A 21921-nucleotide genomic window follows, 5' to 3' on the forward strand; every position below is an offset into this window, starting at 1 on the left:
TTTTTAGAGATTTTTTTTTAAAAAAAGTCTTAAAACAACGAAAAATTCCGTGAAATCCAACATACTTGTCTTTTCTTGGCTTAAAGAAACAAAATGTGCCATATTTGTGTACATAGAACGTGCAAGTTTTCCAACATGTTATTCAAGAGTAAACTATAAAGCTTGTTATACATGGAATAATTTCAACAGCCACATTTAAACATGTATTTCCCACGATTTTTCCAACTTCTATCAAAACAATTTGCATCACAGAGCAAAGTGGCAGGGTTCTAACAGGAGATCGAGTGCGTATCTACCATCACACGTGAGCCGCATCTTCAGTATTTGTTGCGCAAGATGTGTTTTGAATTACCAAGCTAAGTGCGCACCATCGACATTTGTTGAGCGAGAAATAATGGAGCTCAGTTGTTAGGGCGTCTGACTACCATGCGAAAGACCCGTTGTCGATCCCCTGCAGGGGAGAACCGAGCTCCGACGCCCACCCAGCATCGTATCAAATAGGTACCTGGAGGAAACTTTGGGGGGCTGGTAAAGGTAGCCAGGAGCATGGTGCTGATCACATCACCCCCACCTTCGGCCGTGATCAAGAACGTGTGGGGTCCTAAATCCACACCACCTAGATGCCTTCGTGGCTTGGTGCTAAGCACAGGGGAGCACTTTACCTTTACTTTCTCAAGAATCTGTTCCAACATATCAAACTGTCACGAAAATATGTAGACTATGTGACCTACAATTTAAAATAATATTTTAAAAGAACAATGGAAGAATTAAGTTTTGGTATATTTGGCAGAAGAATGTTTTAAAACAAAACCCGAATTTTGGGAAACGTAACATTAACAAATCAAAAAAGATAATGCCATTTTTGGTGCCATAATATATCGGTATCTGTCAGGTGAAATTGATTGATTTAAATTTTTTGGGTGCATCGCCACTTATGGTCATTATGCAACCTTCAGTATATTCAGGAAAAATTCCATTATCTAAAACTCTTACCTTAAAATTAAAAAGGTGGTATGGAACATAACTTTCCCAAAATAACTTCCAAGATATCAAACTGTCATGAAGAGGCGCAAGCCATGTGACTTACAATTTGAAACAGTTGTTTAAAAACACCATGAAGGTATAATCTCAGGTATTTGCCAGAAAATGCGCTACAATGAAAATAAGAGTTTTTGGAAAAAATAACACCAAATAGTAAAAATAAAAAAATACACCAATTTGTAAAAAATATCAAGGTCACTTACCTATACAATGCAATTCTATAAATTGCTTGCGTTAAATTTCTAATACTTACATACCCTTTTTGTCAGCAATAATGGTATAACTGTATGTTGTCAGTTTCACAGTACTTCACTTGGATATACTGTACTGAAGCAGAAATCCCATTGATAATGTAAGGAAATATGACACTTTCTTTTGTACAATTCAATTGTTTCACTTATATGCAAGAGTTAAGTTGTTTGCTTTACAGAGAAGAGAGAAGTAGCTTTATGCATTGAAAAATTAGTCCGCACTCCTGGTTCTTGCAAGCAGAGGGTTGCAAACCTCAGTGGAACTATCAACATATAATACCGAGAATGTATAAGGAGACTGATAAATTACAAATTGAATTTCTTAATCACTCTTCACTCTTATCTTATTATCTCATCAAAAAATGAGTCCACACTCATGGGTCTTTCAAGCAGAGGGTTCCAAACCTCAGTGGAAATATCAACATACAGGGTGAGCATAAAGCATAAAGTCTTTCCCTGATTACAAACTTGTATTGCTAAAGAACTGTGCTAGATACAGATATGCAATGGTAGCTGAACTCATAATGTTTTGTTATCAGTAAACTTCAGTACACTTTGACATGTGCTCCCTTTGTTGCCCTTAGAACGTCTAGGCGATACCCAATTTCTCTCCATGTCTTTGCCAACATCTCTTCCGTCACTATCTCTATAGCATCCCGTATTCATGTCTGAAGAGTTTGCATATCAGGAACTGGTGAACTAAACACTGTGTCCTTAACGTAACCCCATAAAAAAAAAGTCAAGAGAGGTTATGTCCGTTGAACGTGGTGGCCATGATATGGGAATCAGAATAAGAATCAGACAAAACAAAGAAATGGGAAAAACCTTGATGTATTGCACTGCTTATTGCCATAGGTTTTATTTGCCTATCTACCGTGGAAGTTGAGATATAAATAGTCATAATCAGGTAAAGACTTTATCCTCACCCTGTATAATACTGAGAATGTATAAGGAGACTGACAAATTACAATGTATTTCTTAATCAATCACTCTTCACTCTAATCTCATTTAGTCACAACTTTAAAAATAATCAAGTATTTTATTTTCTAGCTTGTGAATTGTAATAATTTTCCAAATTCACTATTTTGCAGTTTGAATTCAAATCATAGAGAATTAGAGAAGTTAAGTCATTTTCATAGAATATAATATTGGTACTTAACAAATCCATGCCTTGATCTGTATGAGTTTATTATTTCCATTTGCAAAAATATCAATTTAGTTTAGTTTGTAATTTTCAGGGGAAAATGTAAAATTTGTCCTGGAAAACCTGGAAAAGTCAGGGATTTTCATTTCTGCTTGTTTGTAGCCACCCTGATACACACATACATGGCTTCTATAATAAGCATTGGAATTAGACGATTATGGCTTTTTTATTATTATTTTCAGTTGTATGGCGGCACTTGTTCATCCCAACTTCTGAGTGCATTTTCAAGACTTTTTACAGGCTTTCTTCAAAGAGAAGGATTCTCATTGGGTGTGGAGGATATACTTGTGGTTCCCACTGCAGATAAGGAGAGAACTAAAGTAATAAAGAACGTTCGAGAGGTAGGTAGACAAAAATAGCACCCAGAATGTATTACTTTGGTTATAATGGATTTTCTTCAGTAGTGTATTCCTATTATGGCTGAGACATATTACTGTATTTATGCGAGCGTAATGTACCCTGGTTTTGATAGGGAAAGTGACCAAAAATTATGTCTTGTATACAATGTGCAGCACAATTTAGGTTCAAGAAATGTTTTTTTAGTTGTTTGATCTGTTACTATGAAGCCTATGTGGAATATCATGGTGCATATACAATGAGTCACCTACTCATGCTATCTCACCCCCTCCCCCCTCGAAAACCATATTTAATGTATTGACTGTCACTTTTATAATCACCTTCTTAATTCTGTAGTTGAGGAGCACAAGACTAAGATGGGAAAGAGGACCAATTATATTGCTGCTTTCTCATTTGCAAGTTTTGCAGTACATGCAGGAAAAAAATTGACATTGGTGAGGCAAGTGTGTGAGAATAGCTGAAACAAGAGGAGTTTAAGTTTTGTGAGTTTGAAGTCCACTTTATGCACAGATAGGCTAATTCAGACTAGACCTAATGTTGGATATGAACTATTATGTGCACCCCCATATCTGATATTGAACCTGGGTCCTCTATATGACTGGACAATGGACTGTCATTGAGTTCTCCTGTGTTAACAAATTTAGAAGTGGCCATGTAGTGCATGGTGCAGAAGTGTTAGAGCAGGGGTACCCAAACATTTTTGTTTGATGGTGCCCTTAGTGTTTGAAGATTTTTCCACAGTGCCCAAGTCAGAATGTAGACCTATCTTAACATTTGCAATGCTCAGTTAGTGTTGTTAGGTTGCTTGCCTTAAGTTAAAAAATAAGCACATATTTGGAACAATTCTGAACATAAACTGATGAACCGATTCCAAAGTCATGTGTAGACAACAAGTAAGTGTCATTTCGGTGAAAATATTGAAACATTTCACACGCTTTGGGAACTACTGTTTTAGAGCAAGATGTATAATTAGAGTCACATGTTTTTGGTAAATAGAAAAGCAAAATTTCTGTACTAAAACAGAGTCAATATCTGGTTCAAGAGCGGTAAATAAAATAAAATGTCTGTGTTTTAGCGATGAAATATCGGATCAAAAGTGGTATATAAAATGATATTTTGGTTTTAAAATTGTGAATATAATCCTAAATTTGATTTGAAAAGTGCACTTATTACACATAATAGACATATCCCTTTTCATAGCACATTTATGTAGTTAACAAAGTATTAAGTTTATTACTGTATAAAGGGTCCATATTTGCTTCTCAAATATTTATAGCAGAATTAATCAATATTTAATGAATTGCATAACTCGCAGGATAATTCAAACTTCAGAATGTGTCACGTCTGTAAATAAACTCTAAATTTTGTTTTTAAGAGTCTATTTTGCAGTTCATTTAGCATCATTTCATGAATGGCAAAACAGACTAGGAAAATGCACTTCACACCTTTCAGAAACATAAAAAATTAAAATTGCAATGTGTTATTTCACGTTTTGTGTTTTCGTCAAAAACTAAATATGCATAACTCTATGTATCATTTTATTATTAATATTATTTTGAAAATATATTGAACACCACAGTCAATAAATTGCATCAGTTGCAAAAAGGACTGCCACATATAGCATAAAATAACTTTCAAATTAGCAAGACTGTATGAACAGAACGAAGTGTGCCAGAGTGAAAGAGGAGGAGGACAGAACAAGCACCACCTGATTGTGACTTGTAATGGCAGCTTTAGAACAATAAGGTGTGAGAAAAATCACACATCTCAGATGCCATCTAATCACCCTGGCTAAATAAACTGGTTCATTTGAATGTGTAATCCAACTTTTGAAGTTCAAGCTGGGGAATAAAGTCTCAAAATATTTCTGCAGTACTGTTCTGAACCCATTAGCCCAGTCTAGTTTGCTGCACTTTTTTGACACCAGGTGTATTGCAAGTACATTCCATATCACGCTTGTGCAAGGAAACCGCACCTGGATGCAGGAAAAGCATTGTTGAGTTCGGAAGATTCAACAAATGCCTATCTGCAGCTTTATTTGTTCATTTGATTGGTTAACACATACATGCAACACCACACTGTACACTGCTCCAGAACATAGTGAAAATGGTGCAGATATCAAATACACTACATTATAAGAAATCAACAAAGTAAACGAGTCTGTATTGCACTGTGTAACCAACTAGACGTGTGAGTTCAGAGAGTGAGTCACAAAGTGGGATGAACTAGATGGGACCATTTATCCACTATCTCTCCCTCCAGACACACGGATGCAAAAACTAAGAAAAATCTTCCATTTCCCTTAGTGCATTCCTATCATCACTTTTGTTCTGTCTACACTGACTTTATCTGTCATATTTTATTTCTTCTTATCAAGGATTTAATCTTCTGTAGAAAAATTGAAGTTTGATAAACCATAGTGAACTTTCTATTTGATATTTGCCTGTAAGTAAAACCAAAAGTTTCAGTTCTTATTCAACATACTATCATATTTTACCCCCATGATAGTTTCTTCTAGTTCATAAACATTTTTGCTTATTTGAAAGAACTTGCGTGTATTTTTTGAGAACTTTTATTCCATTGTCACCTTTTTTTGTAGTGTAACTACACTGGTCAACAATTGCTAAGGAACAAACACGTTTTGACCAATAACTTTTGACTACGTGATCAGGGTGCAACAAATGAACAATATATAAGTACAGATATCAGTTAAGGTTTATTGAAAAAAGATGATGGGGATTCCCCATCAACCAAAGAAACAGGACGTCATAAAGCAAAACCAGCATAAGCAAAACAAAGTGAGGAAAGCACATGAATCACAATTTGGCATGTGTAGAGTGAGTCCAGAGGAAATCAGTATGGCGTGTGCCCACCACGGACTGCACAGCAAGCTGCACACTTGTTTAGCATGCTATGGATGAGAGCGTTCGTGAGCACGAGGTGTATATTGTCCCATTCTTCCTGAAGTGCAGTTTTCAGCTCCTGGAGGGTCCGGGGTGGGGGATTCCTTTGTGCAACCCACCTTCCGAGAGCATCTCTTGCATGTTCGATGGGATTGAGATCCGGTGAATATGCAGGCCAGTCCATGCAGGATGTTTTCTTTCTCCAGTGTCTCTGTCACTTGGACAGTTCTGTGTGAACATCCATGTAAAGAAAGTCGGAGCCAACTGCACCCGGAAAAAAACGAACATAACCTTCCAGGATCTTGGTAGAATACAGTGCTCCAGTAACGGATTCTGTGGTGAAGATGTGCAGTGGTGTTTTCCCATTTTTCATTATGCCACCCCCCTCCCCCCATGCCATGACTCCGGGTCCCCCATACCTGTCACGTTCACAGATGTGCTGTGCATGATATCGTGTTCCACATTCTCTCCACACCATTTGATGTCCAGAATCACTTGTCACACAGTACCGCGATTCATCGGAGAACATCACATTTGCCCATCTGTCGTGGTCCCAGTTACGATGCTGCACACACCAGTGTAATCTGGCATGACGGTGAGCTGGTTTTAATTGGACACACTTAACTGGCTTCCAGGCATACAACCCACCACTATTCAGTCGTCGTGTAATGGTTTTTGGGTACACACGGACACCAGAAGCACTGACAAGGTCTTGAGCAATTTGGGCTGGAGTACAGGCCGAACCAAGTGTTAGGTAATAATCAAAATCTAATTATTGATAACAACTCGTTTGAACCAGTTTCCAAATTCAAATACTTAGGAGTAATATTAACAAATGAAAATTATATTAAAGAGGAAATAAAAAGTAGGCTTAATTCAGGAAATGCATGTTACTTCTCTCTTCATAAACTTTTGTCTTCTCGTTTAATATCTAAGAAACTAAAAGTTAAAATATACAAAACAGTAATTTTGCCTGTAGTATTATATGGATGTGAAACTTGGTCCCTTACATTGAAAGAGGAACATAAATTGAGAGTATTTGAAAATAAGATCCTTAGAAAAATCTTTGGACCTAAAAGGGACGAGGAGACAGGTGAGTGGAGAAGGTTACATAATTTAGAACTAGATAATTTGTATTCATGTCCAGATATTATTAGAATAATTAAATCAAGAAGACTTAGGTGGGCAGGCCATGTGGCACGAATGGGAGAGGAAAGAGGAGTTTACAGGATTGTTGTTGGGAAACCTGATGGTAAGAGACCTGTAGGAAGGCCAAGACGAAGATGGAGGGACAACGTTTGAGATGGACCTAAGGGAAATCAGTAGGGATGGAAAAGAGTATATAGAACTTGCTGAAGATAGGGAAAGATGGAAGGCCTGTGTTGCTGCAGCCATAAACCTTTGGGTTTAAGAAGGCTAGAGAGTTAGTTAGTTAGTGGCAGATCAATTCCTTTTTGCCACCTGGATGATGTACCGATCCTGGCGAGCAGTTGTACACCTTCCTCAACCTCCACAATGCATACACAAAGCTGTTTTTCTGGTACGAGTAGCTTTCTGAAGTCGGGAAATTACACTTTTCGATACCCCCATAACACGTGCCACTTCAGTGACACTTCGCCCTGACTCTGCTGACCAACCACTCTGCCCCGTTCGTAATCACTTAAATGTACTCTTCTCACCATCTTCCTACATGCTTCTTCTGTTGCACACCAGTATTGCACTGCCAACGCTCTACCGTGTTTGACTGTCTCCCGTGGGTACCACCTCCTTCCACAGCACTGCAGGCTTTTCCTGATAACGATGCTCCAAGCGCATACATTCCTTTCTGAATGGGCACAACGATTCCTTGCTGCCCTCTACTGGTCTCTTTCTGGCAACAAACTGACACAGAGTTGTGTATGAAAAAGATATGGGTCAATATGTGTTTGTTCCTTAGCAATTGTCGACCAGTGTATTTCAAGAGCTCAGCAGTTTGTAATTGGTTTTCAGTTTCAAAAGTGTTTTACTTTCATTAATTTAGGCTGGAGACTTGGCTGCAGCTGGTGGACTTGGCTTAAAATACTTCACTAAAGGAGAATTGCTAGACACACTTGAAGAAGCCTATTCCAGTTCTGACCCTAAAAAGAAAGCAAATATTGACAGACATTATAAATCAACACTAGATAAGTTTACTAGTGATATTAACAGGTACAGTTTCATTCATCTCACTCTCTCTGCATGTTGCATTTTTATTTAGCATCACTTTTTAGCTAATTGCGAGATATATATGTATAATTAATGTATATACAGGGTGCTCGGAAATTCCCTTTACAAACTCCTAGGGCTAGTAGAGGGGACCCAGTAGACAATATTTGGAATAGGAACCCATCGTGCTACAACCATGACAATGTGTCGGATGTGCCAGTGTTGGTATGAAACCGGGTAGACAGTACATGATGTCAGAAGATTACCTGATGACGTAAAGTGTAATCATTTATTACAACCATGTCAAATGAGCTGTTACATAATGTACAGAAGTGAATGACGTGTGACTCAGTCCATAATACAAACTAATTTATTTGGTAACAATGCCAAGGGAATAAAAAAGAGACATACTATTCATTGATCACAATAACACCTGTGTCGGCAGCGGAATGCAGCGAATTGTTTCTGTCTTCTGCACTGGATGTGTCGCATACGGCACTGCTCAACTAGAACAGTGGCTCGATGTGATGACCACCAACATCGTTACACACATTGTACCGATGAATCATGTTCCGGTACACTCGCTCCATCACACTCGATGTCCCGTCAATCTCTTGTGCAGCGACCATAACTCATTCCAGCAGTTCGTCCTCTGTCTCTACAGGAATCTCGTACACCATACTCTTCATACGACTCCACAAGAAATAGTCCAATGGCATTAAATCTGGCGATCGTGGGGGCCATGCGGTTGGACCACCTCGGCCTATCCATCTTTGCCCGAATCTTTGGTTAAGATGTCTCCGAACGTCACGTGTAAAGTGAGGCGGTGCACCATCGTACTGAAACCACAGTTCCTGACGGACGTTCAGTGGCACAGCATCCAAGAACAGGGCCAATACGTCCTGTAGGAAGATCAAGTACACGGCACCCATTAGCCTGGCTGGAAGCAGGTACGGCCCGATCACATAACCATCCAGAATACCTGCCCACACATTGATAGCAAATCTGTGCTGGAATCCCCGGATATGCCTCGCATGAGGGTTTTTCTCTGCCCACACATGACTGTTTCGAGACTTGAGAACACACTCCCTAGTGAATTTACATTCATCTGTGAACAGAACTCGACGTTAAAACTGGAGCTCGTTGATGCAGCGATGCAGAAACCACATTCAGAAGTTAACTCGTGGTACAAAATCTGCTGGTCTCAAAGCCTGTACCCTTTGGTGGTGGTAAGGATGTAGTTGTTGCTCATGCAGAACCCCCGCATGATGCTGCAAGAAACACCCATTGCACGTGCAATTGTTCGCGTGCTTCTTGATGGGTCCTGTTCAACGTGATGCAGTACAGCCTCTTCCAATTCGGACATGCAGCATCTCTTTGGACTACTACAGTCCTTTCTGTCAGTGGTAAAGGTACCTTGTTCTCGGAGTCATTGCGTAATGCTGGCAAAAAGGTTATGCAATGGAGTTGCACATTGTGGATAATGCTCTTAATACAGCTGATGAGCTGCTCTTCCATTCCCTTCTGCTGTGCTATACACAAGGATCATGTCCATGTATTCTGTGTGACGTCCGGTACGATTTTCAAATCTTAGACCAGAGGTGGTAAAATTGGAAGAACGTGCTAGGACAAGAAGATAAACCAGATAATCACAAACCATGAGTTTTAACGTCTAACAAAAAAAGGTGTTTTTTTTTTGTTTAGAATTAAATCACTTCAGAATTTAATAAAAAGAAATACCATAAAAACATGACTCATTCCCAAGGAGAGTTGCAACAAGAGGCAAACTATCAATTAACAAAATACTGTAATAATATCTCACTGTTCATGGTTTCTGATAACTTGCTGGTAAGACACCTAAGAGAAAAAAAAAACATACACTCTTACTACGAATTAATCTTGGCGCAAGACAAAGCACTTCAAATACTATGTACATATATGCAATAGCAATTACTTAAATCTACCATGCATGTACTTTTCTCCATGCAATTAATTCATTCTGCATTCATGCAAAGGATGCGACTTTTAGTTCTAGATTGAGATTATTTATATTTCTGAAAGGAACAACTTGGTTCTCATTTGAAGGAATCTAACAAGTAAGAACAATGTAACAACAAAATTTTATTTAAATGCAATTCGCACTTACATCGTCAACATTTAACAATCGCTCTATTCACGAGCTAATAATATTTCAACACTAACAATACTTCAAAATAGTTGATTCACAATAAAGTGTTTCAAAATTGCACTAATCTGTATCACACAAAAAACGCAAGGATTCAAATTTATGTACATTCATCTGGCATTAATCCACATGCCAACATTCTCTAAAAAAGAAAAAAAACACAAAGTAATTTTACAAAATTGTTCATTCATGTTTAACCAACTTTCTTTCGTTCCTCAATCTTACCTGACCATAGAATGTATGTTCTTACTTAGCAGAATAAAGCCTTTCTAAGCTTACCAAAATTTACACACTTAATCACAAAATTTTGACTTCCATAAATTTAATGCTACTTGGTTAAAGGTAAGCGTAATGGTAATCGATTTATGACTAAAGGGAGTGCATATGTAAGGTGTCGACTGAAATACGTATACGTATACTTTCTCTGAATTCAATTACTTTACAGTAATTAAATTACGATCAATTTTAGATACGAAAATTGGTTCAAAATTAATTCAAAAACTAATTTGCAACGTGCGCAACATATTTAGAATGATTCATGAAAACGAAGAATATGATCACAGCTCATGGAAGATTTTGAATGGATTGCGTAAAGATTAGCAATATCTTAATTTTTACGTCATAATAGTTTGAAGTAAGATTTTACGGCTTAGCACATTTATAGTTACTTTCAGAAGTAACTTTAAAGTTCACAACTTTCATGCACTACTAAATATTGTTTCTGACACTGGCATTGGTACGAGTTAGTTAGATATGTACATAGTTCGTACGTGAACCGATATTCTTTTGGCAAACACTAAATCCTTCACTTTTTAAAGTTACGTACCTGTAATTCAACCTCATGATATAAGACACGTTACCAGAATATGTGTTACTCTCATCACATATGAAACTTGTACGGAAACCATTTTACGTTTCACATGGTTAGCCAAAAATACAAATGGTTGCCAATCATTGGCGAAGTACAGTGAAAGCATAATGCATTGCTGCAATCGGTCACGTAGGCCAGGTTGAGACATCCGGAAAGGAAAAGTGAAGTTACTTCCTGCTGTTGCTAAAGCCGAGAGCCGAGTGATGTGTGTTTCTCAACGGCAAAACAAGCTGCAATTTGTAATGCCCAAAAGCACCACCAGGAGGCTGCATATTCTAAGTCAAATCAAAATAAGTCCAGTGGGCCTGCCCTCTAGTGGCGAAAAGCAGAACTACTACAGTTATCCGAGAGACGCTTCACTTTCGTTTTACGTATGTAATGAAATGCAATATATAATATAAATTTCGTTACATCTGCAAACGTGTACTCAACCATGTTCATCGGAGACGCACAGGCACGTGAATGGGGCTCCAGTCAGGATACCATGGGAGGGTAGATGTCACGTGCCATCAGGAGATCTTCTGACGTCATATACTGCCTACCCGGTTGCATACCGACACAAGCATATCTGACACATTGTCATGGTTGTAGCACGGAAACGGTACGTTTCCAGACATGGGTTCTTATTCCAAATATTGTCTACTCAGTACCCTCTACTAGCCCTAGGAGTTTGTAAGGGAAATTTCTGAGCACCCTGTGTATACATTTATTATATATATATATATATATATATATATATATATATATATATATTTTAATGATGAAGGAGACAGTAAACACTTACCACACGAAGAGAAATTATTCTATATTTCGCGATCTGAGTCGCATTTTCAAGTTGAAGGAGAAAGATCGGCGTTACTTAGAGAAGAGGCACAGAATACTGACCGTAGCGTCTCTACAATCAGTGTTGCCAGAAACAGTTGATAGATGACGAGAAGTACTTTCACCAGTGTTTACTGTAAGGTGGGTGGTAATTTTGGGGAGGAGAGGAAAGGGTTACTGGTTGGCTAGGTTGAGTCTGGGGGGTATAGTGGCGTGCATGCCCGTTATGTAGGCCCTTTCCCATCGCCTGCGGAAAGATGTGTCAGAGTGGGAGGGTAAAAGATGGATGATGGCAACATGGAAGCAGTTATTGAAGGTGGTGTTATGGCTGTTGGTGTGGATGGCAACAGTGAAATCAGAGTTTTGGGTGGAGGAAGGAAGGATTATTAATCCTTAGATTCAAGAGGGTGGAGGTTTCGCCTATGTAGAAGTTGCCGCAGATTTGGCAGATGAGGGTGTAAATTAGGTTGGATGAGTGGCAGGTGCCCTTAGGGTGAAGGGTGAACTTGCCTGCCGCTGTGGGGATCAGGAGGGTGGGGGAGGTGATGAGTATGGGGCAGGTCTTGCATCTGGGTTTGTTGCACCTGTGAGCTGGAAGGAGTGGTGTGGAAGGGGTGGTAGTGTTTCGGACCAAGATGTTTTGGAGGTTGGGGGGGGGGGGGTGATGGAAGACGACCCTAGGTTTATCCCGAAAGATGTCCCTGGTATCAGGATCACTGTGCAGGATGGGGAGGAGGGAGTGGAGGGTATGTTGTAATATGGGGGTGGTATTGGGTGATCAGGGTTGGAGGGTTGGTCTTGGGTTGTTTGGTGCAGTTGTGGGAGTTGGCTCTGGTGATTTGTTTGTTAATGAGGGTGGAGGGGTAGCCACGGTTGGTTAGGGCTTGGTGCAGGTGTAGGTTGTAGTTTTGGCGGGATGAGGGGGATGAATTGAGGCGCTGGCCTCTGGGGGCAAGGGAAAGTGGGATTGCTTTTTTGGTGTGGTAGGGGTGTGAGCTGGAGTAGTGGAGATACTGGAGGTGGTTGGTCGGTTTAATGTGTATGGAAGTTACCAAGTGGTCTCCCGCAATGTGGATGTCCACATCTAGGAAGGTCACTTGGTCTTTTTAGTGGAACCAGGTGAATTTGAGGGTAGTGAAGTCATTCAGTTGGTTTAGGAATGTAGTGAGGGAGGGTTCGCCATGTGTCCAGAGGAGAAAAATGTCATCTATGAATCTGAGCCAGAGGAGTGGTTTCAGTTGCTGGGAGTGAAGGAATTCCTGTTCCAGCCTGCCCATGAACAGGTTGGCATAAGAGGGGGCCATGCGGGTACCCATGGCTGTGCCACGTATCTGCAGGTAATGTTGATCACCGAAGCAGAAGTTGTTGCAGGTAAGTACAAGGTTGGCTAGTTGTATCAGGAAGTGAGTGCTGGGATTGTGGGGTTTGGGTCGGTAGTTAAGGAATGATTCCGTGGCACAGCCATGGGTACCCGCATGGCCCCCTCTTATGCCAACCTGTTCATGGGCAGGCTGGAACAGGAATTCCTTGACTCTCAGCAACTGAAACCACTCCTCTGGCTCAGATTCATAGATGACATTTTTCTCCTCTGGACACATGGTGAACCCTCCCTCATTTCATTCCTAAACCAACTGAACAACTTCACTACCCTCAAATTCACCTGGTTCCACTCAAAAGACCACGTGACCTTCCTAGATATGGACATCCACATTGCGGGAGACCACTTGGAAACTTCCATACACATTAAACCGACCAACCACCTCCAGTATCTTCACTACTCCAGCTCACACCCCTACCACACCAAAAAAGCAATCCCATTTTCCCTTGCCCTCAGAGGCCAGCGCCTCAACTCATCCCCCTCATCCCGCCAAAACTACAACCTACACCTGCACCAAGCCCTAACCAACCATGGCTACCCCTCCACCCTCATTAACAAACAAATCACCAGAGCCAACTCCCACAACTGCACCAAACAACCCAAGACCAACCCTCCAACCCTGATCACCCAATACCACCCCCATATTACAACATACCCTCCACTCCCTCCTCCCCATCCTGCACAGTGATCCTGATACCAGGGACATCTTTCGGGATAAACCTAGGGTCGTCTTCCATCACCCCCCCAACCTCCAAAACATCTTGGTCCGAAACACTCCCACCCCTTCCACACCACTCCTTCCAGCTCACAGGTGCAACAAACCCAGATGCAAGACCTGCCCCATACTCATCACCTCCCCCACCCTCCTGATCCCCACAGCGGCAGGCAAGTTCACCCTTCACCCTAAGGGCACCTGCCACTCATCCAACCTAATTTACACCCTCATCTGCCAAATCTGCGGCAACTTCTACATAGGCGAAACCTCCACCCTCTTGAATCTAAGGATTAATAATCCTTCCTTCCTCCACCCAAAACTCTGATTTCACTGTTGCCATCCACACCAACAGCCATAACACCACCTTCAATAACTGCTTCCATGTTGCCATCATCCATCTTTTACCCTCCCACTCTGACACATCTTTCCGCAGGCGATGGGAAAGTGCCTACATAACGGGCATGCATGCCACTATACCCCCCCAGACTCAACCTAGCCAACCAGTAACCCTTTCCTCTCCTCCCCAAAATTACCCACCCACCTTACAGTAAACACTGGTGAAAGTACTTCTCGTCATCTATCAACTGTTTCTGGCAACACTGATTGTAGAGACGCTACGGTCAGTATTCTGTGCCTCTTCTCTAAGTAACGCCGATCTTTCTCCTTCAACTTGAAAATGCGACTCAGATCGCGAAATATAGAATAATTTCTCTTCGTGTGGTAAGTGTTTACTGTCTCCTTCATCATTAATATTTATCCGCCCTTCTGGCAACTTTTCTGATCCTATTCCTGTGTATGTATATATATATATATATAAAAAAATCAAAGAAGGTAAAAGGAAACACTCACCAGACAGTAGAAAAATTCAAAATTTTCGCTAATTTTGTTTCCTTTTACCTTCTTTGATTTTTACTTAGCCCTTTTGGCCCTCCTTGCTTTTATCCATTATATATATATAAAAAGTGAAAGAGGAGAGAGGGAACACTCACCGGACACAGAAAAAAATCAAATTTTCGTGATGGTATGTCACATCTTCAGGAGTAGAGAGACGTTGTAGTACTTAGTGACATGAAGGAAGAGTAAGCATGACCAGCAGTGTTGCCAGGTTAGGTTAACCTAATTTATATCCTCACGGGCAACATCTGTGTGTGCTTCTACCTGGGGGAAACATCCACAGCCCTGAACCTCCGCATCAACAACTACCACTCCTCTACCCAAAACCTGGACTTTGCTGTTGCCATTCACACCAATCACCACAATATTCCTTTTAATGACTGCTTCCAGGTAGCGATCGTCCACTCCTTGACCCAATCCACCAACATCTCAATACGTAGAAGATGGGAGAGGGCCTACATATCGACCATGAATGCAACCACACCCCCAGGCCTGAACAAGGCCACCCAGTAGCGCCCCTCATCCCCTATCCTCACCCTCACCACCACCTTTCCCCAACCAAACCCCCCCCCCCCCACCACTCACAGTTTTCGACAAGCCTGGCGAAAGAACCATCTATATATATATATATATATATTTGTCAACACTTTTTTTTTTTCGGGACCTGGCAACACTGCAGGTCATGCTTACTCTTCCTTCTTGTCACCAAGTACTACAACGTCTCTCTAGTCCTGAAGATGTGACATACCATCACGAAAATTTGAATTTTTTCTGTGTCCGGTGAGTGTTTCCTCTGTCCCTTTCACTTTTTATTTAGCCCTTATGGCCCTCCTTCCTTTCATCATATATATATATCTGTGTATATATATATATGTGTGTATATATATATATATATATATATATGTATGTATGTATGTATGTATGTATGTGTGTGTGTGTAATGGAACCCGGATTACATGTCTGTTTCTTCCTTTTTTTCCTCTTTGGCATTTAATTTTTTAAGTCCACTTTATGCACCGACAGGATGATCAAGACTAGACCTACAGTTTAAACTCAGATCTGAACCACCATGTGCATTGTATTACTAACAAAAACTGCAGTTTGTTTCAGCTTTTTTTTTTTTTTTGCTTGTTTGCATGAACATGTAATAATTGCAAGAAAATTTGTGTATGGCAGTAGCTTCAGCAACACTGGAAGATGTGAAGCAGGTCAAAGGTGCCACTGCACCAGGGCCACAAACTGAGAATGTTATATATGAAACTGTACACACATCCTAAGCTTAATTTACCTTTTTTAGCATGATGGAATACTTTATCCATTTATACTGAACTGACTGATGCAGACATCTGTTTTAGGAAAGAAATGGTAAACATTTAAATATGCAGAGAATTTGTGAAACAGATAAATGAACAGATTTGTTTGGAATATTTATGGTAGAAATATGGACATGATAGATAAAGAATATGCAGAGAGTCTGTAAAATGGTTAAACTATAATTCAATATTCAGATATCTGAAATCTGGATAAAATTTTATCTAGATATGGCCATTTAGGTTTCACATATTTGCAGTCAGTGGGAAATTAAAATGTTGATACAGAAGCTGACTACAGTTTGAGTTGAAATTCTGCATGTTAATATGACATTTTGGTGTTGTTGTTGTAAATAAAATCTCAAAAAGTTTCTGAAATTTGGTTTGAATTTCAGCAAGTAGATAAAAAAATAAGTGTCCAACGTAATAGGTACATTCATGACTTTTTTTTATTGTTATTATTTATGAAAGCTGAAATCCATGCGCCAGCTCTGTGGATGAGCAAGTTAAGTAATAGTTCATGCTAACATGTAAGGATGTTTCTTTCTAAAATATTCTAGTCATTTATATAGTTATTGGAATATATTACAAATTTAGTCCACAATCCAATACTTATTTTGCTGCAGGATTAATTATTGATCTGGCATTTTTCATAAATTTCAGGATAATTTAAACTGGAAAAGGGCTCTGTTCAGAAATAAGCTGTAAATGCCATGTTTCAGAGTTTATTTTGAATTTTACATTTCAGTTTGCATTATTTTATGACAAAATATGGTAAGAAATTTGACTACTCACCTTTTAAAACTTCTAAAGCAAACATGACAGTTTCTAACTTTACATTTTGTGTTTGTTAGATATGAAATATGAATGTCCTTTGCATGTGTGTGTTGTATTTTGCATTTTTCATATTTTGCATTTGCATATTTCATGCATTTTGTAGGTATTTCCATGTTCCATATTATTTTCCTTACACTTCCAATGAATCCTGTTGCCGTGGCCTCTACAGTTTACCCCATCTGTTCTTCCACCTTGTCCAACTATACATTGCAGATACTTAAAACTTTCCACCACATATAAATATTTATTTTTGCTTGCTTTGCACCTTTACCATGACAACCTGGGTGTTCTTATGGAATAGGGTATTATTAGTCCCATAAGCATAAATATTATTTAAAAAGTTTCTGCAGATACAGTATTTTACAATTCGTAAATGTTCATGATCCTTTTATTTTTGAATTAAGTAGATTTTGGCTGTTTTCAGTACCATAATAACATAAATTTATCCTCTTCCTTCTTCACATATAATCAGAGGGTTTTTATGTGGAAAGAAAGCTTCTGCTAAACTTCATAAGTTAGATTCTATAGTGACACAAATGATATTTAAGCAAAGTGATTTTATAGAATCTTCCAGAAAAGACTGTAACTTAATATCCATACACGATTGAATGGTATTGCAGTAGAACCTGGATTTTACATGTTTAAGGGAACCAAACTGGAAAAACTTCAAATGTGGAAAAATGTATAACCGGGAAAAATTTTTAAATGTGGGAAAATGTAAAACCAGGGAAAATTTTATTACCTACTGCTAGGTTGCGACCATCAACATTGAATGATGTATAATGTGAAAAATGTAAAATCTGCGAGCATTTTCTTCCTTTTTTGTGTTAACATGGACAATTGTTTTTTCTACTACATGTATAAGGTGCTGTCATGGTGTACTATTTCGTGCCCCTTAAAAGAGCACTGGATGTAATCTCTCAAAGTGAAAATTTGCCTAATCTCTTCTCATCCTTAAGATATGATACTTGTGCTGTTTACTTTTGACTGACTTCCTATTCGATTCCATTCCATAGCATCAATATTTTCTCCTCCACATTTCACCAATCAATTTGCCAAGAATCACTCATTTTATGTACTTACGTTTCGTGAGTATTTGGTTTTCCAATGAACGACGTTTCGAGAACAACTGTTCCCGTCTTCAGGTTCTTAAGTTACATAGGCTATCCAAAATACACCATAGCCACATCAATTCTTTTCTCCCAAGATTCCACGAACAAGGATATAGGTTTGGTTATTAATATAGGAAATATTGGAATCCATACTAAAACCCTTTAAAACCTCCAAGGTCTTCGTTATTGTTAAAAACACGGTCTAAAACCATCTCAGGTTAAAAGAACCCTTCCTACTTAAAAAGGTAAAATTTTAAAATGTGACCACCTATTTCACTCCCCCGTACTGACTGTAGGATGCCTCCTCAACGAATGCAGGAAGCTGTCTGCTCGGCGCTTTCTCCTCGCTTGCTTCCCCTCCATTTCCCCTGCCTGCCTACGTCACTTCGAACTCGAAGTCGTGTCTTTTTTGAGCCTCGCATAATACGTCTGGGATGATACGGAAACCTATCTTCTTATACTCCCGCTTTTCCCATTTCTAAAACATCCCTATCCACATTTCATCGACGTTTCCTTCATCCCTGTTTAATTTATTTTCCCTACCTTTGCAAATATAGGAACATTCATATATGTTCCTCCTAATTAATTTACTTCCCTCCCAAATTCCCTCCCATTTTCTAATTTCATGTCCTCCTTCAATAATATGTTCCGAGAACCCTGTCCTAAAACTCCCTCCCTTATATCTTTGTTGTGCTCTTCCCACCTTATGTCCATACTTCTCTGATGTATTCTTTATTACATTCACATTTTATACCATAAACCCCCTTCTTCCCCCTTCTTTTTCTCCCTCTTTTCCATCCTTCTTGTATCCTGTAAAGTGTTTTTCCAAAGTCCTCGGAGCTTTCATTCCAGATTTTATTCCATATCCTCTTACTAGTTTCTCTACTTTCTCACATATCCCTTGGAAATATGGGATTTCTATATACCTAAAATTCCCTTCTTCCCCCTTCTCTCTCTCCTCCTTTAATGTCGCTCTTCTTACCTGTCCAACTCTTTTTTGCACGTTTTTCCTGCCCTATTTAGGTTCCGTCTTAAATCTGACTCTTTATACCCATTTCTTCTCCCTACTCTCATTATCCATTCAACCTCTTTTTTCAATTCTCCCTTGTTGTTGCACAACCTTATTGCTCAAACAAAGAAGTTTAGGAACACGTTATTCTTGGTTCTTTTGACGTGGGCAGATTCATTGTTGATGTACAATTCCCCTGATAAAGCTTTATGAAAAACCCCAGTTATTATTTTCTTCCCTTCTCTATATATCGAAAGATCCAAAAAGCCTATCTTATTATCCTTCATCTCTTCCTTGGTGAATTTAATCCTCTCTTCCTGCTCTCCCAAAAGATTAAACAATTTCTCCAACCCCTCTTCCTCCCTGATGACCAGGATATCATCAACATACCTTCCATAAAATTTAATCTCACCATTTGGCTTAGTGCTGCCTTCTCAATATAGTGTAGAAAAATGCTAGATATTATTCCGGAAATGGGATTCCCCATGGCTAATCCCTCTTTTTGAATGAAAATCTTTCCATTACAGCAAAAATAATTATAACCGGTGCACAAATTGAACCACCTTACGTATTCCCAGGCTGTGACGACGTCAATTCCTTTACCCATCAACCACCTTTGCAGGCAATCGGCGGCCTTGTCTCTGGGCACACTTGGATATAGGTTGACGACATCAAAGCTCATAATCCTATCTGTGCTGGTAATCTCAAGTTGTGCTATTTCATCTTTCATGTCCCTTGAATTCTTGACGCTAAACTCCATATTTTCCCCAACCTCCCCGATTTTCTTAATGAGAGTCTTAGCTAATTTATATCTGGGGTGTATGTACATTGGAATAATGGGTCTTAATGGAATCCCCTCCTTATGAGTTTTTGGTATCCCAAATGCTGTTAGGATATCTCTTTTCTACACTCCTCAATTAACCTCTTTTTCTCTGCCCGTGCCAACGTGATGCTTGTTTCTATTCCCTTTCTTATTTCCCTCCTTATTTTATTTATTGGATTCTGTCCTACAACCTTCAAGTCTTTACTGCCAAAACATTCCTCCATTTTATTTTTGTACTCTTCCTTATCTATTACAACCATCTTGTTTTCATCATCCGAACGAATTATATAAATATTATTGTCTCTAACCAATTTTTTGACATTATTCAACTTCTTTTTATTATTTCTAAGCTTCTTATCCTTTCCTTTTTCTCCCCTTTGTTACCTTCTTCTCTAACATTCTTCTTTCTGATCTGTTGTTCAATAATGTCATGTATCTTTTGTTTGACTTCCCTCTTATCATCTCTATCATCCATCATTTCTACTATTCCTTCTGCTGCTATAATGAATTCCTCTTTTTCGATTTTATTCTCCCCTATAGCAAATTTTTGACCTTTCCCCATACTTTCTTTTAGGTCTATAGAAAGTTCTTCCTTGGTTCAAAATATCAAAAGTTCAAAATACTCACGAAACGTAAGTACATAAAGTTTTTGTATTTTAGAATATGTTTTTGAATTTACATCAGTGACTAATTCGCACAATAACTTATGGACTTATGTTTTACAGAACATGCATGCCTTTTGGTCTTCTGAAGAGATTTCCAAGCAATAATTTGCAATTGATGGTACAGTCTGGTGCCAAGGGATCAACAGTTAACACTATGCAAATTTCATGCGTGCTGGGTCAAATTGAACTTGAAGGGAAGCGCCCTCCATTGATGATTTCAGGGAGAGCTCTTCCTAGTTTTCGTCCATATGATACATCGCCACGAGCAGGAGGTTACGTGGATGGGCGGTTTATGACTGGTATCAGACCTCAGGAATTCTTTTTCCATTGTATGGCTGGCAGAGAGGTTAGTATATTGAGCATTAGCTTTTATAATTTTTTGTTCATGACCATTTGTACCTGTATGTAGCAATTCACCTCATGAAGAATTTCAAACTAATTGCTTCCAATGCAGTAAAAATTAGGGCTGAGTATCAGTTCAATTTTTTTCGCCGATACCATCTGATATCAAAGGTCGATTGATTGGTTTGCATTATTTCACTTCATTTTTTGTGACACTTTTGGCTGATTTGCGAAGATGGGAATGAGTGATTATATAATCAAATTGATGAATGTACACTCACAGTCATCCATGCCCAGGCCGGGATTCAAACCTGGGACCCCTGACGTCGTAGCGTGATATGCAAACCACTCCGCCACAGGGGCCGGCAATGATACCAAGTATTTTGAGTGGCTAGAGCGGCCAAGAGAAACAACTCATTTGTCAAGATTTGTCCTTTTCAAAGGTTGTCACCCTTCCTTGTGACAGATTGGGGTCCTGCACAAGAACTCCATGTATATTTCCGAAAATGATGCACCCTCCTGGGAAGCAGATGACAAGATCAAAGTCAGTGCTAAAGTGAAAGCACTGCTAAAGTGAAAGCACTGTACCCAAACGTGACATTGAAAGCATGCAACTGCCTGGTTTGATTTGATGTTTTAAGTCCACTTTATGCACAGTAAGGCTAATCGGTACTGGACTTAAGTTTAAAGTGGGATCCGAACCACTATGTGCCTCCACTGGGTATCGAACCCGGGACCCCTTGATTACAAGGTGACTACGCTACCACTGTGCCATTGGGGAGGACACAACTGCCTGGTGATCAACACTATGTGGAAATAATAGAAACCATTCATTGCCAATTCTTGCTCGCAAACTCGTGGGTTAAGAACGTGACATTTTCAAAACTAGCATTATTATAATGCTAGGCTCATTCTGGAGTTCCTGGAAAAGGGATGAATATCACTGTGGGAGGGAGGGTTGTGAATTTTCTTCTTGTGCTCTATCCTTCTGTGTGACTGCTGCCCAATGCCGACACTG

General features: G+C 39.4%; 1 protein-coding gene across 1 annotated transcript in view; it reads left to right on the forward strand.

Moving 5' to 3' along the window:
* Positions 1-21921, forward strand: part of LOC145984027 (DNA-directed RNA polymerase I subunit RPA1-like) — a 314984-nt gene that overhangs the window by 87064 nt on the left and 205999 nt on the right. The window contains exons 16-18 of the mRNA XM_083117344.1: positions 2679-2837; positions 7777-7943; positions 20622-20907. Coding sequence (XP_082973470.1) covers positions 2679-2837; positions 7777-7943; positions 20622-20907 — 612 coding nt within the window. The remainder of the gene's footprint in view (positions 1-2678; positions 2838-7776; positions 7944-20621; positions 20908-21921) is intronic.

Source organism: Lepisma saccharinum, chromosome 2 (genome assembly GCF_977018435.1).
Source record: "Lepisma saccharinum chromosome 2, izLepSacc3.1, whole genome shotgun sequence".
Classification (NCBI taxonomy): Eukaryota; Metazoa; Arthropoda; class Insecta; order Zygentoma; family Lepismatidae; genus Lepisma; species Lepisma saccharinum.